Source organism: Rhinopithecus bieti, unplaced genomic scaffold, assembly GCF_001698545.2.
Source record: "Rhinopithecus bieti isolate Rb0 unplaced genomic scaffold, ASM169854v2 scaffold_51744, whole genome shotgun sequence".
Classification (NCBI taxonomy): domain Eukaryota; kingdom Metazoa; phylum Chordata; class Mammalia; order Primates; family Cercopithecidae; genus Rhinopithecus; species Rhinopithecus bieti.
Window position 1 is genome coordinate 229,444 of NW_016820159.1, and position 16,464 is coordinate 245,907.

General features: G+C 48.7%; 3 protein-coding genes across 6 annotated transcripts in view; 1 reads left to right on the forward strand and 2 right to left on the reverse strand.

Annotated features, from left to right (window-relative positions):
- Positions 1–3,219, reverse strand: part of SMC1A (structural maintenance of chromosomes 1A) — a 52,381-nt gene extending 49,162 nt beyond the window's left edge. Inside the window, exon 1 of the mRNA XM_017859625.1 lies at positions 2,988–3,219. Coding sequence (XP_017715114.1) covers positions 2,988–3,096 — 109 coding nt within the window. The 5' untranslated portion in view covers positions 3,097–3,219. The remainder of the gene's footprint in view (positions 1–2,987) is intronic.
- Positions 3,220–3,293: 74 nt separating this feature from the next.
- RIBC1 (RIB43A domain with coiled-coils 1) lies at positions 3,294–14,588 on the forward strand. 4 transcript variants are annotated; one of them, XM_017859627.1, is made up of 9 exons: positions 3,294–3,500; positions 3,810–3,898; positions 4,057–4,147; positions 9,377–9,493; positions 11,451–11,532; positions 11,735–12,079; positions 13,328–13,446; positions 13,874–14,268; positions 14,384–14,588. In XM_017859627.1, exons 4-9 carry the CDS (start codon positions 9,377–9,379, stop codon positions 14,463–14,465), a joined length of 1,140 nt encoding a protein of 379 aa, XP_017715116.1. In that variant the 5' UTR covers positions 3,294–3,500; positions 3,810–3,898; positions 4,057–4,147; the 3' UTR covers positions 14,466–14,588. The 4 variants fall into 4 exon arrangements, with proteins under 4 accessions (XP_017715116.1, XP_017715117.1, XP_017715115.1 ...); XM_017859628.1 differs by having other exon boundaries at positions 4,113–4,147; XM_017859626.1 differs by lacking the exon at positions 4,057–4,147.
- Positions 14,589–14,733: 145 nt separating this feature from the next.
- The window catches only part of HSD17B10 (hydroxysteroid 17-beta dehydrogenase 10), a 3,576-nt gene continuing 1,845 nt past the window's right edge, over positions 14,734–16,464 (reverse strand). The window contains exons 3-6 of the mRNA XM_017859633.1: positions 15,722–15,886; positions 15,463–15,591; positions 15,273–15,381; positions 14,734–15,069 (exon numbers count right to left, since the gene is read on the reverse strand). Coding sequence (XP_017715122.1) covers positions 14,879–15,069; positions 15,273–15,381; positions 15,463–15,591; positions 15,722–15,886 — 594 coding nt within the window. The 3' untranslated portion in view covers positions 14,734–14,878. The remainder of the gene's footprint in view (positions 15,070–15,272; positions 15,382–15,462; positions 15,592–15,721; positions 15,887–16,464) is intronic.

Here is a 16,464-nt window from a genome sequence, read left to right on the forward strand (position 1 = left end):
AAAAAAAAAAAAAAAAAAAAAAAAGGAATCACTTGAACCCAGCAGGCAGAGGTTACAGTGAGCCGAGGTCATGCCACCGCACTCCAGCGTGGGTGACAGAGTGAGACTCCGTCCCAAAAAAAAGCTTGAAAGCTTCGGCTTAGAACCAACAGACCAGGATCTAATCTTACTTTCACTACTTCTTAGGTGACCTTCCATTCCCTCACCTGGAAAAAGATGAAAAAATCACAACTCACAGGTCTAAAAATATGTGTGGCACATACTTCTCTATTGGAGTGGCAGGAGCACAGGCATGGGTTCTGAGAACCACGGACAAGTCATCACACCTCTGTGCCTTAGTCTCCTCATGTATAAAAAGGAGCTATTGGCCAGGCGCGGTGGCTCAAGCCTGTAATCCCAGCACTTTGGGAGGCCGAGACAGGTGGATCATGAGGTCAGGAGGTCGACACCATCCTGGCTAACACGATGAAATCCTATCTCTACTGAAAAATACAAAAAAACGAGCCGGGCGAGGTGGTGGGCGCCTGTAGTCCCAGCTACTCAGGAGGCTGAGGCAGGAGAATGGCATAAACCTGGGAGGCGGAGCTTGCAGTGAGCTGAGATCCGGCCACTGCACTCCAGCCTGGGCGACAGAGCGAGACTCCGTCTCAAAAAATAAAAAAAAGCTATTGGCATTTCCCTCCTAGGGTCATTTTGAGAATTTAAATGTAAAGGGTCCCTTGGCTGGGTGCAGTGGCTCATGCCTGTAATCTCAGCACTTTGGGAGGCTGAGGCAGGCAGATCACTTGAGTCCAGGAGTTTGAGACCAGCCTGGCCAACAGGGCAAAACACTCTCTCTACAAAAAATACAAAAACTAGCCAGATGGGGTGGCGCACGCCTGTAGTCCCAGCTACTTGGGAGGCTGAGGCACAAGAATCACTTGAACCCAAGAGGCAGAGGTTGCAGTGAGCCAAGATCACGCCACTGCACTCCAGCCTGGACAACAGAGCAAGACTGTCTCAAAAAAAAAGAAAAAAGAAAAAGAAAAAGAAAAAATAGGGTCCCAATAAATAAAGTACTTGACACACAGAGTAGGTACTCAATTAATTAGTCCTATCTTAAGTCTGGACTCAACTCTTGTCTCCCTCATCACAGCAGGACTAGCACATCATGCAGACCAGGAGTTAGCCTTTTAGGAAGAACCAATATCCAACCTTTGGGCTTCTCCCATCATTTCCAGGGATGACAACAACATCTCACAACCACAGGCCTCTCTAATCACAATCAATATGGTAAACATTTTTGTAATATATATTATGGACTGAACACCAGTACGTTTCAAGGAATGTCGCTTGAAATTCCTTGAATGTCGCTTTAGGGTACTCACAGGCCAATGAAGACACAAAAACATGCACCATCAATATAAGACTTAATAAACATTAATGTGTACCAAGTGTCTACGGTATGCCACAGAGGAAGAGTAATTCACCAAAAGGACTAAAAGAATGGCTTGTAGAGGTGGGCCTTGAAGAACGGGGCAAGTGGGGAGTGCCATGGCCCTTTTCAGAACAGCTGGGAATACAAATCCACTAATGCTGAGGGGACTGAATGCCAAGAGGTACATCCTAGCTCTTTCAACAGGGGCCACACACTAAAACCCTAGGAAACCGGGTGGACACCAAGCATTAGCCCTGCAGGCCAGTGGTTCCCAAACAAGTTGGGTGTTTGGGGGAGTCACACCCACCCCCGAGACATCTGGCAATGTCTGGAGAGTTTTGTCATGCCTGGGGAGTAGGGGTGCTACTGTCATCTAGCAGGTAGACCCCAAGGATGCTGTCAAACATCCTACAATGCACAGGGCACATCCCACAGCAAAGGATTATCTCGCTGGAAACGTCAATAGTGCCACTGTTGAGACACTCAGTCTCCAGGAAAAGCACTCCGTATGTGCTACTTCAGCAAGGGCAGCCTCTTAGGCTAGGATATGATTCAGTTAGAACATCTCTGGGGTGGAAGAATACAGCAGGATTCCAAATGAACCACATCTGAGGTGAGAGGAATCCACGGTATATCGTTTAGAGTTGGGAAGTTAAGATATAAAGTAGAGGCTTTACCTAACCACCCTTTCTAAAGACACCACCCAAGTCACTTTATCACATCCACCGGTCTCATTTCCTATATAGCACTTATGACAGCCTAAAACCATCTTATTTTCTCCATCTTCTTTCCCCTCTGGAATATAAGTTCCCTGTGAGCACGGAGTTGGTTTATTCTATTCTTCGCTGTTTCCACAACTTGCAATTGAATAACTCCTGATAAACAATAAGCATTCAACAAATTTCGTAAATCAATTTCGGCTTTTGACGGTTTCGGTGGTAGGAAAGGGGCGAGTTCGAGGCAACCACCTCTGACATAGCGGTTGGGGGTGGGGATCGAGACCTCAAGCACTCTAAAGTCTAGAGGGCTGGTCTGAAATTCAAAACTGCCGCCTCCGGAGAAGAGTAGAAAGGAAATAGTTGGAGTGTACCAACGCGAGGCGAGAGGAGACGCTGGGCTGAAACAGAAGTGCACCGTTTGGGACCGAAAGCTACGGGAGAGCTACCAGCGTCCCCACATTTTCCGGAGGGGGTCAAATAAGTCTGGGAAGCCGCCTCCGGCCGGCCCGGCGGGGAGCCGCGAGGCGGGGGACTGGCAGCTGGCGGGAAGCCGGCTCCAGACGCGCCTCCTTTGGCGGGAGGGGGAAGTAGGCGGGGTAACTGGCAGCTCGGCCCGTACCACTCGGCCGGGGCGGGGGCCGCGCAGGAAGAGGCAAGTGACACCTGGAAGGGGTTCAAGTTAGAGCACCCGCGTGGGGAGAGTGGGTTCGAGCAGAACCCCCTCTGGAGGGGCAAGGAACCCGTAAGGGTCCGCGACGTTTCAGGTTACATAAGCAGGGTTGTACTACTCCGGAACCGGATAAGGGGTCCAGGCCGGGACGTGCGCAGGGCCGCAGCCAGGTTTATCTCACCAGAGCCATTGGGTCCAATGATGGCGGTGAACCTCTGAAATGGTCCGATAATCTGTCGACCCTTGTACGACTTAAAGTTCTCGATCTCAATCAGTTTCAGGAACCCCATGACGGCCGCGGCGCCGGCGGCGGTAGGACAGGCCGCGCCGTACGCCCGGGAACCGAGGTAGCCCGCGCGGGAAACGCCGCAGTGCAAGCCGGGCGGCCGGCAAATGTCGCGAGAATACCTCCAGGCCTAACGGGATTTTCGGCTTCCGGCAGGAGTGGGACCAGGGGCGGGGACTGATGTTGCGTATACCAGGAGCGAGCTGACGACTGGCGTGGTGCCTCCGCCCCCCTTTCTTGTTGCATGGCAACAACAAACACTTGCTCCTGCGGACCAGGTTCTCGGAGGAGTTGGTGCTGGGCGGAGTCAGAGCAGCTCTTGAGGTTCAAGGAGGCGGGGGAGACCTGAGCTCACGCTTGCTGAGACAGAAGTCACAGCAGGATTATGCCCCTCAGGGCAAGAGGAAGGTGGGAGCTCGGCTGTCGCTTTAGCCTGGCCAGCCTTCAAGGCTAGGACAAGGACAGGGGCGGGAATTGGAAAGACCCGGGGGGAGCGGAGGGCTGGACGAGAATGAGGGGCCAACGGGAGGATTCAGTGTTAGGTGAGCTCAGACTTTGCTAATGGTGGGGTGGGATTGGAGGCGGGACGGGATGCCAAGGCGGATGGGGTGTGAATGGAGCTGGGGCTATTCCCAGGCAACAGGGATACAGGCTGGGGAAGGCTATGGCCTGAGATACTACCCCTATCCGCTACCTCCCTCCTGTTCTACCAAGCAGAGTTCAGAAACTGCCGCCGTAACCCAAGAACGAGGTTGCATGCAGAGCCAACCTAAGAGCTTCAAAATCGGGATTCCTTACTGAGAAAGGTATTTTGTGTGAACCCCCAGGAGTCAGGGTCCCTAAGCCGGTGCTCTCCACCTCCACCTACCTCTCCCTCCATGCCTCTCCCCCATCCCATTCCCACAGCTCTATACCACGATGCCACCTTACCTCTCTTCCCTCTCTGCTCTCTATCATTAATAAGGCAGGGGCCTTAGCAATCCAAGAAGCTTAAAATGTCTGCTGAATCTTCCCCTTCAGTGACCTTATACTGTGGTGGCAGGTGGAAACAGTAGGTAAGTTGGTGCCATTCTCAGACTTAAACACGGAAAGGATCTGGTGGTTGCCATAATTATTCCTTTAACTATTTCTTAAATTATGTCCGAAGGCTAGAAAGAGTCCTAAAGACTTAGGACAAGTCCAGGAAAGTGAGGAAGTGGCTGGGCATGGTGACTGACACCTGTAATCCCATCGTGAGGGAGGCAGGCCAAGGCAGGAGGATCACTTGAGACCAGCAGTTCAAGACCAGCCTGGGCAACATAGTGAGACCCTATCTCTACTAAAAATTTAAAAATTAGCTGGGTGTGGCAGCTCTCACCTGTGGTCTACCCAGGAGGCCGAAGCAGGAGGATCACTTGAGCCTGGAAGGCTGAGGCTGTAGTGGAGTGGTGTCTGCACCACTTCACTCCAGCCTAGGTGACAGAGCAATACCCTGTCTCAAAAATAAATAAAGGGAGGAAGCTTGGTAGATGGAATCTAGTAGGGGAGCCATAAATGAAGTTCATTTGGGAGAAACAATCAGGCTGAGGGGATAAAATGGCTAAAGGACAGCAATCTCATGTAATCCATGGGGAAATACTGTTCCCTTTTAAAAGATGAGATGGTGAGTCTGGGTAACATAGCAAAACCCCATCTCTACAAAAAAATTTTAAAAATTAGCCAGGCATGGTGGCACACACCTGTAGTCCAGCTACTCAGGAGGCTGGGGCAGGAAGATCCTTTGAGCCCAGGAGTTCGAGGCTGCAGTGAGCCATGATTGCACCACTACACTCCATCCTGGGCAACAGAGAGAGACCCCATCTAAAACAAAAATAAAATACATTTTATTCTCTGCCTCAACCTCCCAGGTAGCTAAGATTACAGGCGCCTGCCACCACGCCAGCTAATTTTTTTGTATTTTTAGTATAGACAGGGTTTCACCATGTTGGCCAGGCTGGTCTTGAACTCCTGACCTCATGATCCACCTGCCTCGGCCTCCCAAAGTGCTGGGGCATGAGCCACCGCGCCTGGCCAAAAATAAAATACATTTTTAAATTAAAAAAAGATGAGATGGCACTTGGGAAAATTAAATTGGATTCTTATCTCACACCATACACAAAATGCTATTCCAAGTGGATTAAAAACCTAAATGAGGCCGGGCACAGTGGCTCATGCCTGTAATACCAGCACTTTGGGAGGTTGAAGCAGGAGAATTGCTTGAGTTCAAGAATAGCTTGGGCAATATAGTGAGACCCCATCTATATTAAAAAAATTAAATGGGACCTGGCACAGTGGCTCACGCCTATAATCCCAGCACTTTGGGAGGCCGAGGCGGGCGGATCACGATGTCAGACTGAGACTATCCTGGCTAACATGGTGAAACCCTGTCTCTACTAAAAATACAAAAAATTAGCCAGGCGTGGTGGTGGGCGCCTGTAGTCCCAGCTACTCGGGAGGCTGAGGCAGGAGAATGGTGTGAACCTGGGAGGTGGAGCTTGCAGTGAGCGGAGATCACACCACTGCACTCCAGCCTGGGCGACAGAGCGAGACTCTGCCTAAAAAATAAAAAATTAAATAAGGCTGGGCATGGTGGCTCATGCCTATAATCCCAGCACTTTGGGAGGCCAAGGCGGGCGGGTCAGGAGTTTGAGACCAGCCTGGCCAACATGGTGGGAAACCAGCCGTCTCATACTAAAAGTACAAAATTAGCCCGGGCGTTGGTGGTGGTGCCTGTAGTCCAGCTACTTGGGAGGCTGAGGCAGGAGAACGCTTAAACCTGGGAAGGCGGAGGTTGGCAATGGACTGAAATTGCGCCACTGCACTCAGCCTGGCGACAGAGTGAGACTCCATCTCAAAAAAAAAAAATCAAAAAAAAAAAAAAAAAAAAAAAAAAAATTAAATGGAAAGGCAAAACTTTAGAATTAGGAGAATATCTTATGACTCTGGATAGGGAGGGATTTCTTAATAACTTACTAAGCTCAAAGGAAAGATGGGTAAATTATGACTACATTCAAATTCACCCATAAAGGAAGTAAAAAGATGTGGTAAGTGCAATACAGAAAGCTCCTAAAATATTGATAATGTATCCTATTTCCAAGGTTTTGTAGAGTCCACAGTGTTCATTCTTTGTAATGTGCTTCAGAAACCTAATGTATATTAACCACATTGCTTTGTATTATCAATTATTAGCCTTAAAAATCAAGTGAAAAGCCAGTGCGTGGCTCACACCTATAATCCCACCTTTGGGAGTATTGAGGTAAGGCAGAGTCATTGAGGTCAGTGAGTTCGAAACCAGCCTGACCAACAGTGGTGAAACTCCATCTCTACTAAAAATACAAAAAATTAGCTGGGTGGTGGTGGTGTTTGCGCCTGTAGTCCCCCAGCTACTGCAGGAAGCTGAGGCAGGAGAATCAACTTGACCCAAGAGGCAGAGCTGTCAGTGAGCCGAAAGTTGCGCCACTGTGACTGGACAACAGAGCAAGACATCTGTCTCAAAAAAAAAAAAAAATTCAAGTGAACAACAAGTCACGAAATTTGGAGAAGATATTTCCACTTTTAAACAAAGAAATGATTAAATGTATAGAATATTAAAGGAACTCCTACAATTAATTTTTAAAAGGAAAACCTGCCTGGGCATGGTGGTCACACCCTGTAATCCTCAACAACTGGGGAGGCTGAGGTGGGAGGATTGCTTGAGCCCCAGGAAGTTCAAGACCAGCCTGGGTAACATGAGAAACCCGGTCCTCTACAAAAAATACAAAATTAGTCACACTGTAGTCCCAGCCTACTCGGAGGGGGTGAGGTGGGAGCGGATCACTTGAGCCCAGGAGGCGGAGATTGCAGGCGAGCTAAGATCGTGCCACTGCATTCCAGCCTGGGCAACAGAGTGAGACACTCTCAAAAAAAAAAAAAAGGACAACCTGATTTTTTTTTTAAATGAAACAATATGAAGGGCATCCAAAGAGAAGTAATAAATGTCAAAAAAACACATGAAAAAGAAACTTATTGGCCGGCGCGGTGGGCCTCAAGCCTGTGAATCCCAGCACTTTGGGAGGCCGAGATGGGCCGGATCATCGAGGTCAGGAGATCGAGACCATCCTGGCTAACACGGTTGAAACCTCGTCTCTACTAAAAATACAAAAAAATAGCCGGGCGATGGTGGCGGCGCCTGTAGTCCCAGCCTACTCTGGAGGCGAGGAGAGAATGGCCTAAACCCGGGAGGCAGAGCTTGCAGTGACTGATGATCCGGCCTACTGCACTCCAGCCAGGCGACAGAGCAAGACTCAAGACTCCGTCTCAAAAAAAAAAAAAAAAGAAAAGAAAAGAAAAGAACTTTATTAAGAAAATTCCCAATTAAAAACCACAATTTTTACCCACAAATTGGGCAAAATGTAAAAGTCTGGTATACCAAGTGTTGGTGACAATGTGTAATGACTAGAATTTTTATACACTATTGTGAAAGTGTAAATTACAATTTCCTTGAAAAACAACTTAGCACTATCTTGTAAAGTTAAATATGCATATACCCTATGATCCAGCACTTCCACTCCTAGGTATATACTAGAGAAACTTCCACCCTGTATATATAAATCTTAAAATCTATAGGTCTTTCTGTCTTTTCTCTTGGGAAAAAAAAAAAAATTAGCTGAGTTGTTTGTCCTGCAGTCCTAGTCTCTCTTGAGCCCACCTCAATCAGAGTTTCATCCCCAGAACTCCATCAAAAATGTTCTTGTCAGGCCAGGCATTACAGGTGGCTCACACCTGTAATCTCAGCACTTTAGGATGCTGAGGCAGGAGGAACACTTGAGCCCACGAGTTCAAGACCAGCCTGGGCAACATAGTGAGAGAGAGAGAGGGAATGGTAACACATTTTGGATACTGTGTGGAATGCTCTTGGAGTAAGGATGAGGGGGAAGAGACTCAGGACACTTCAGTGGTATCAATAATGTTCTGTTTCTTAGCTGGGGAGTTAGTTCATGGATTTCTATGTTATCATGCATCCTAACTTACATATATGGGTTATATATGTTCTCCTGTATGTATCAACTACTTCACAGTTACAAAATGGAAAAAAAACCCCAAAAAAACAAACACACACACACACACACCAAAAAGATCCAAATAGCTATAGGAGGAATTAAAGAATCATGCTCCAAACAAAGGAACAGCACATACAAAGGCCCTGGGGTGGGAACAGTTACTGTGTTGGAGGACTTGATCAGCGTGCCTGGAGCACTGTAAGCAAGGGAGACAGTGGTTTGAGACAAATTGGAGAGGTGTGCAGGAACTAGATCTTGAAAGCCCACCGTAAGGAGTTTGGATCTGATTCTAAGTACAGTGGGAAGCTAGTGGAGGATTTAAGCAGGTGAGAGACATGATCAGATTTATGTTTGCTAAAGTTTTTTTGACTGCAGCTTTGGCTGGGTTACATGCCAAAAGTGAGCTTCCCAAAATATGAAGGAACACAGGCAAATTTAAGCTTTCTAGCCTTTCATTTGACCAGAAAATAAGTAATAAAAGTAATAAAAAACAAAAAAAGAGGGGAACATATATTTCAGAAAAGAAAGCTGCTTCTGGTTTCTGTGATTGGGCTATAGGAGTCAATAGCGGAAGCTGGAATACCAACATGGAGACAGTTGTAGTTATTCAGGAAGGTGGCGATGGTGGCTTGGACCAGGGTTATTTTCAAAGAAGAGGAAGTGAGGGAAAGGAAGGATTAAAGGATCTCTCCTAGGGTTTTGGCCTGAGCAACTTGGTGAATGGTGGTGCCACTTAACTGAAATAAGGAAAACTGAGTACAGTATAATGAAAAAGGAGTGTCGTAGATGTGTTTGAGGCTTAGAAAGGTGAGCAGGGGTCAGATCATGAAGAACCTTATAAATCTGGTAAAGGGGTTGGGCCTTATAAGCACTGGGGAGCCATTTGCTTTAAAGGTGTTTTCAAAAGCTTTATGCTGAGGAGTGCCATGGTCAGATTTGCTTCCCAAAGATCACTCTGGTAGCCAGTGTAGAGAAATCCAGTGCAGAGAGGGTAACATTGGAGCAAGAGAGCCCAGTGAGGCTCCTGAGATATTTCCTGACACCAGATTGTGAGGCCTGAATTAAGCTGGTGACAGCAGAGATGGGAGGCACAGATATGAAATATATCAGGAAGTAAAATCAGTAGGAATCAATAACTGCTGAAATAGGGAGAAAGGAATGGGGGTGGCGTGTAGTCAAAGATGGTGGTCGGCACTGATGGGCCATTCCACCTCCCTTTTGCTCCAGATGTATAACATAAACCAGTCAACAGATACCAAGGAAGCAGCAGCCATCGAGGCCAGAAGAAATCGAGAAAAAGAGCGACAAAACCGATTCTTCAATGTGCGGAACCGAGTCATGGGGGTGAGTGGGTAGTAGGGACTGTTGCTCAGGATCAGGGCCACCTCACTCTTACACCTGGAGAGGACTGTGCAGCAGTGCCCATGATAGCCCTTCCCCTGATTCAAGCAGGCCCCTAGGGTGGGAAGGGAAGGAAAGGGGGAGAAGGCACCCATCCCTACAGGCCTGGAAAGAGCTTGGGAAGAACAATGGGTCAGTGCAGGGGAAGAGACTAGGGGAGACGGCTGACCCTTCTCCGGTCAGCTCTGGGCCACGTGACCTGGTTCTTGAGACAGGCAACATGGAGCTAAAAGAGGCCTAAAGAATATTTGGAGTCCGGGTGCAGTGGTTCACACCTGTAATCCCAGCACTTTGGGAGGCTGAGGCGAGCAGATCACATGAGGTCAGGAGTTTGAGCCCAGCCTGGCCAACATGGTGAAACCCTGTATCTACTGAAAATACAAAAATTAGCTGGGCATGGTGGTGCATGCCTGTAACCCCAGCTACTTGGGAGGCTGAGGCACAAGAATCACTTGAATCCAGGAGGAGGAGGTTGCAGTGAGCCGAGATCACAACGTTGCACTCCAGCCTGAGCAACAGAGTGAGACCCTGTCTCAAAATTACTGCATATACCTAAACTATCTCTGCAAGGCTATGTTAAGAAACTGTTAACCAGGCTGAGAGACAGAGACGGAAGGGACACTTACTCCTCACTAAACTGTATTCCTTTTTGTATGATTTTGAAATGTGATAAATGAATTATAATCAAAATAAAGAGAAAATATTGATAGTTTAAGAAACAGGCTGGGCGCAGTGGCTCAAGCCTGTAATCCCAGCACTTTGGGAGGCCGAGACGGGCGGATCACGAGGTCAGGAGATCGAGACCACCCTGGCTAACACAGTGAAACCCTGTCTTTAAAAAAAAAAAAAAAAAAAAAAAAAAAAACTAGCCGGGCGAGGTGGCGGGCGCCTGTAGTCCCAGCTACTCGGGAGGCTGAGGCAGGAGAATGGCGTGAACCTGGGAGGCGGAGCTTGCAGTGAGCTGAGATCCGGCCACTGCACTCCAGCCTGGGCGACACAGCAAGACTCCGTCTCAAAAAAAAAAAAAAAAAAAAAAAAAAACAAAAGATTGTTAGGTGAGTGAATAGAGGGGGGATGCAGCATGGTATTCTGGAAAAGACCCTGTAACTATTTAAGACCAGGTCTGCTGACTGTTGTGTGTGTGGCTTTGGATAAATCACCTATCTTCTCTGAGCCCCAGGCTCCTTTTCTGTAAAATGAGGCTGAAGGAAGTCAGGTGGGTATTAACACACAGTGGCAGCTTTGAAAACCAGTTCATAGTGCCTGCCGTAAGAAGTTGGCTATGGTATTAGCGGTCTGATTGAGATCCAGCTGACAAGCTAACAAGCATTTCCTCGGGGCCTGTTCTGTGCCTAGCACTGTGTTGGGCAGTGGGGATACAGAAATGACTAAGGCCCAGTTTCTGCCCTGAAAGGGCTCACAGTCTGGTGGAGGAGAGAATACAGAGAGGCGAACTTCAATATAATGTAGACAGTGGGTTCTAGATTCTATGGGAGTAGAACCTGCCTGAGGGGTCAGGAAGGTGAAGGCTGAGCTGGTCTCAAGGACGAATTGGAATTTGTGTAAAGAGGGGAGGAAAGTGTTTCAAGTGGAGGGAGCAGCTTGAGCAAAGGCTATTGGTTCAAAACAGCCTAAGATATTCAGGGAACTGTAAGCACAGCTCAGAAGGGTAAGATGGGACAAGGGAAGAGGGTACTAAGAGATGAGGCCAGAGAAGGAAGCAGAGGCTAGACCATGGAGAGGCTTGCAAACCATGCTCAGGAGCTAGAACTTTATCCAGTAGGTACTTGGGAGCTACAGGAGGATTCTGAAACAGGTAAGTTCTAAGAAGTTTGTGGTAGGACATTGAAGGCCCCCTGCTGGGCCCCTACTCTGATTGTGCTCCTTTCTTTGGGATCAGGTGGATGTCCAGGCCCTGAACAACCAGGTAGGAGACCGAAAGTGTCGGGAAGCAGCAGAAAGAAGCAAGGAGGCAGCTTATGGTAAAAGCCCAAAGCCAGGGGCCAGACAGGGGTGTAAAGAAAGAGCTCGACTGGGCTGAGGTAGGGCAGTTCTGCCTCTGAGTGTGGCCTGAGGCCCTGGGGTGGTGGGACAAACCGGATGGACCTTGAGAGTAGAGGCCATGCTAAGTGGACTCTGTCCCTCCTGGGGTATCTTCTCCATATCCTTGCTCACCACCCCCAGGTACCAGCCAGGTGCAGTATGATGTGGTAGTCCAGATGTTAGAGAAGGAAGAGGCAGATCGAACACGTCGGCTGGCCAAGAAAGTCCAGGAGTTTCGGGAGCAGAAGCAGCAGCTCAAGAACGGGCGTGAATTTAGTCTTTGGGATCCAGACCAAGTCTGGAAGGGGCTTCCAACCTATCTTAGTTACAGTAATACCTATCCTGGTCCAGCCAGCCTGCAGTACTTCTCTGGGGAAGACCTAGACAGGGCCACACGGCTGAGAATGCAGCAGGGGCAGTTCAGGTACAACTTGGAAAGGCAGCAGCAGGAGCAACAGCAAGCCAAGGTTGATGAGAATTGTGCAGGTAAGCAGCCCAACCCTCCAGACTCCGAGACCTGAGGCCTAGTGGGGATCTGTCCTAAGCTGAGTACAGCACCCAGGGGACCAGAACTGTGTGAGGAGGTCCAATTATCCATAGGGTTGGTGCTGAAATGTTAGGTTGTGCAGACCCCAACCTCCCTGACTTCCTTCAGTAACTGACAGTGTAGCATTGTTCTTGATTAGTTTGGCACTCTATTACCTGGAGGCAGCACAGTGCAGACAGACCTAATGGCTCTGCCACTTACTAGCTGGTTTGGGCAAATGAATTTTCCCTTCTGTGCTTCAGTTTCTTCATCTTTAAAATGAGAATAATAATCTATAACACATAGAGTAGCTACTATTATGATATTGTCTGTGGCCACATCCTTTTCTTCCATTAGAAGAAGCCCTTCAAGGGCAAGGACCATGTCTTAATCTACTTGCACTGTTCACCCTTCACATCAACCCTGTTACAACCTCTGTTCTGTTGGACCACTTATTGTAGTTGTAGCTAATTGTGAAAGTATTTGTTTAATATCTGTCTTCTCCCTAAAATGTCAGACTACTGAAGATAAACCATCTCTTTCATGTCTACCATCTCCCATACAGTGTCTGACAGGTCTAGGAACAGCAAGGAGCTCAGTGTGGCTGAAGCAGAAACAAATTGTCAGTACCTTTGCTCATGCCATGCCCTCAGCCTGGAATGCCCTTTGCTCTTTTAGCCTGTATACAAAATGTATTTCAAGGATCACCTCTTCCTGGAAACCTTCCTCTTTTCCACCACCCAAAATCCTCTTAATACCCTATGTACATCCCTGCCATTGCTCTTGCCAGATTGTGGTCTATCTAGTTTGATCTGTGTCCCCAACTAGACAGGGAGTTATCTGAGGACAGGATTTAATTCAATGGTATCATTAGAACCCAACACATGGCCCTTAGACTGAGATTCAGAGATATGAAATGATTTACCCAAAATCACACAGCTCAGAAGCAACAGAGCTGATATTGGGACCCAGGTCCATTGGAGGCATCTTTTAGTTATGCACTTGAGAAATCCTTGTTGCTGCACCTTGGCTATTCCTAGCCAAGGGATGTGGAAGTAGTTCCTTCCACATCCCTACAACTCAGACACTACCCCCCTGCTAAACATTCGTACACACACAAACACAAAACTTGCTGAACAAATGGCTGGATGAGTGAAACAGGAATGGAGCAAGCCAGTACAGTACCCCGGCCATATTTCTCTGTGTAGATGCGCTCAGTAACCAGCTGCGCCTCGCCATGGACGCGCAGGCCACCCATCTGGCCAGGCTGGAGGAGTCCTGTCGTGCGGCCATGATGTGTGCCATGGCCAACGCCAACAAAGCACAGGTATGGCCTGAGCCATCCAGTACCCTGGGCTCTCCCCAACTACTGAACAAAGTCCTGGGGAACCTCAGCCACATTCTTCCTCTTACATCCCCTCTTCAGTCAGCATCAGCCCTCTCATCTGAGTACTCCCCTTTCACCGAAGGCCCCTCTTAGGGTAAAAGTCACCTCTCCCCACCTCCAGAAGCAGGATGACTTGAGAACAGAACATTGCCCTCTCATCGTCTGCTTCTCAGTCTAAAGGTTTCCTGAAGGCAGAGAAGTTCCCTGCCCATTATCCCCAACACATACGTTAGGGGCATTGAAAGGCCATGTAGTATGTGTTCTTTCTTTCCTTGAGATGGAAGAGTAGGGCCATGTTCCCCCCTCCCCTGTGACAGAGTTCCCTGAGGTTGGGCACCCAAATGTTTGCATTTGGGGGCTCCACCAGGCAGCTGTGCAGGCTGGGCGTCAGCGCTGTGAGCGTCAGCGTGAAAAGAAGGCCAACCTTGTGGAGATCCAGCACCAGAGCACAAGTGACCTACTGACTGAAAACCCCCAGGTCGCCCAACACCGTACAGCTCCCCACCGGGTCCTGCCCTATTGCTGGAAGGGCATGACTCTAGAGCAGCGAGCTGCCATCAGGAAAGAGCAGGAAGTACAACGCTCTAAGAAGGAAGCTCACCGTCAGGCTGAGAAAACACTGGATACTGAATGGAAAAGCCAGACCATGAGTTCAGCCCAGGCATTGCTGGAGCTAGAAGAGCAGGAGAGGGAATTGTGTGCTGTATTTCAAAGGGGTCTAGGCTCTTTCAACCAGCAGCTGGCTAATGAGCAAAAAGCCCAGTGAGTTCTAGGTGGTGGTGGTGGAGATAAATGCCAAGGGAGGGAGAAGAGGGATGGTGAGGAACCAGGGAGAGAGGGAAAGCACATAGCTGAGACCTCTGGACTTCTTTCACAGGCAGGATTACCTGAATTCAGTAATCTATACCAATCAACCTACAGCCCAGTATCACCGGCAGTTTAACACCAGCAGCCGCTAAGTTCAAGATGTTTATCTCTTCCTTCTCCTCCATCAAGCTCACAGTCAGTTAGGAGTCAAAGAGAAAAATGCTGCATACTCCCACCTTCTAACCTAGGTAATAAAGTTCTTCACTCAAAATCAAGTCCACGTGTTGTAATAGGACACAAAAAGTATTATGAAGGTATTGCCTTTCCCACCCCACCCTGGAGCTCTGAGCATCCAACCCTGTCACAGCCTTCACATTTCTTCCCCATGCCAGGCCCCCTAGCACACAACACTGCCTACACTCTATGAGAAAAAGAGACTTTATTAGGCACAGAGGACGACTGGTAGGCAGTTACAAAATGGCTACTGGGCTTCCTCCCAAGCTGGAGAGTAGTACCCTAGGGGAAGGAAGGGCAGAGGAGCGTGTGTTTTCTCTGCCTTCTCCCTTCAAGGCTGCATACGAATGGCCCCATCCAGCCGGATGACCTCTCCATTGAGGAATGGGTTCTCGATGATGGCCTGTACCAGGTGAGCATACTCAGCAGGGTCACCCAATCGGCTAGGGAAGGGCACTTGGCTGGCCAAGAAGTTGCGCACTTTCTCTGGGAGGCTGGTCAGCAGTGGGGTGCCAAACAGACCTAAACAATATAGCCAAATTCAGAGACTCACCCTTGCTTTCATATTTACCTGGTTCTTCCTCACTTTAGCCCTACTTCTTGGTGCTTCCCTGGGGCCCAAAGACAAAAGGCTGCTGTTGCTTAGGTGGTGGATACCTTCTCCTCTCAACTGTCCATGGATCCCACCCAATCCCAGGTGTGACGGAGAGAGGGGATACGTCTACCTGGAGCAATGGTCATCACCCGGATGCCCATGGGAGCCAGATCCCGAGCAATGGGCAGTGTCATGCCCACTATTCCCCCCTTGGAAGCAGAGTACGCAGCTTGTCCAACCTGGAGAAAGAATAGAGGTCATAGGTGGGAGGGCCCCAACAAGTCACTTAGGAGGCATAAGTCTTGCCCCTGCCCACACACCTGACCCTCGAAGGCAGCCACACTGGCGGTGTTAATGATGACCCCACGTTGGCCTCCTTGGTCTGGTTCATTCTGGCCCATCTCACCAGCCACCAGGCGGATCACATTGAAGGTGCCCATGAGATTCACCTGTAGGACAGGTGGAGACATAGTATAGGACCTGAGGCAGAAGAAGCCTTTGTCCCCTAAAAACTTTGGGGTCCTCCACAGCCAGACACCTCTTACTCCCACTATCCCTGGAGAACTTCCAAGGCCTTACATTAAGAACTCGCTGGAAGTCTTCCAAGGTATGGGCCTGGCTCTTCTTTAAGTTGTATGTCTTGATAGCCACCGCGATGCCTGCACAGTTGACAGCTACATCCACACGGCCAAACTTTTCTTTTGCTAGAGCCAGAGCTGTTTGCACATCCTTCTCAGAGGTCACCTTCAAAGGGAGAAGTGGAGAAGGTATTCATGTCCCAGCACACACTCTCACCACTAAACTTGAGGGAGGGCAGGGCAGGGCATGCCCAGTCCTTGGGTGAGAAGAGATTTGTGAGAAGGGAGAGGCCAAGAGAAAAGGTTGTAAAACTTGAGAGATAGGCTGGGTGCAGTGGCTCACGCCTGTAATCTCAGCACTTTGGGAGGCCAAGGCGGGTGGATCACTTGAGATCAGGAGTTTGAGACCAGCCTGGCCAATGTGGTGAAACCCCGTCTCTACTAAAAATACAAAATTAGCCGGCATAGTGACACATGCCTGTAATCCCAGCTACTTGGAAGGCTGAGGCAGAAGAATTGCTTGAACCCGGGAGGCAGAGGTTGCAGTGAGCCGAGATCGTGCCATTGCACTCCAGCCTGGGCAACAGTGAGACTCTGTCTCAAAAAAAAAAATAAATAAATAAAAAAAAATTGAGAGAGTAGGTCAAAGGTGAAAATATTAGGTAATGTAGAGCAATGTTGCAAAACATTTTTCAAATCAATACCCTCTTGATAAATTCACATGCTCCTGAAGATTCTTAATTA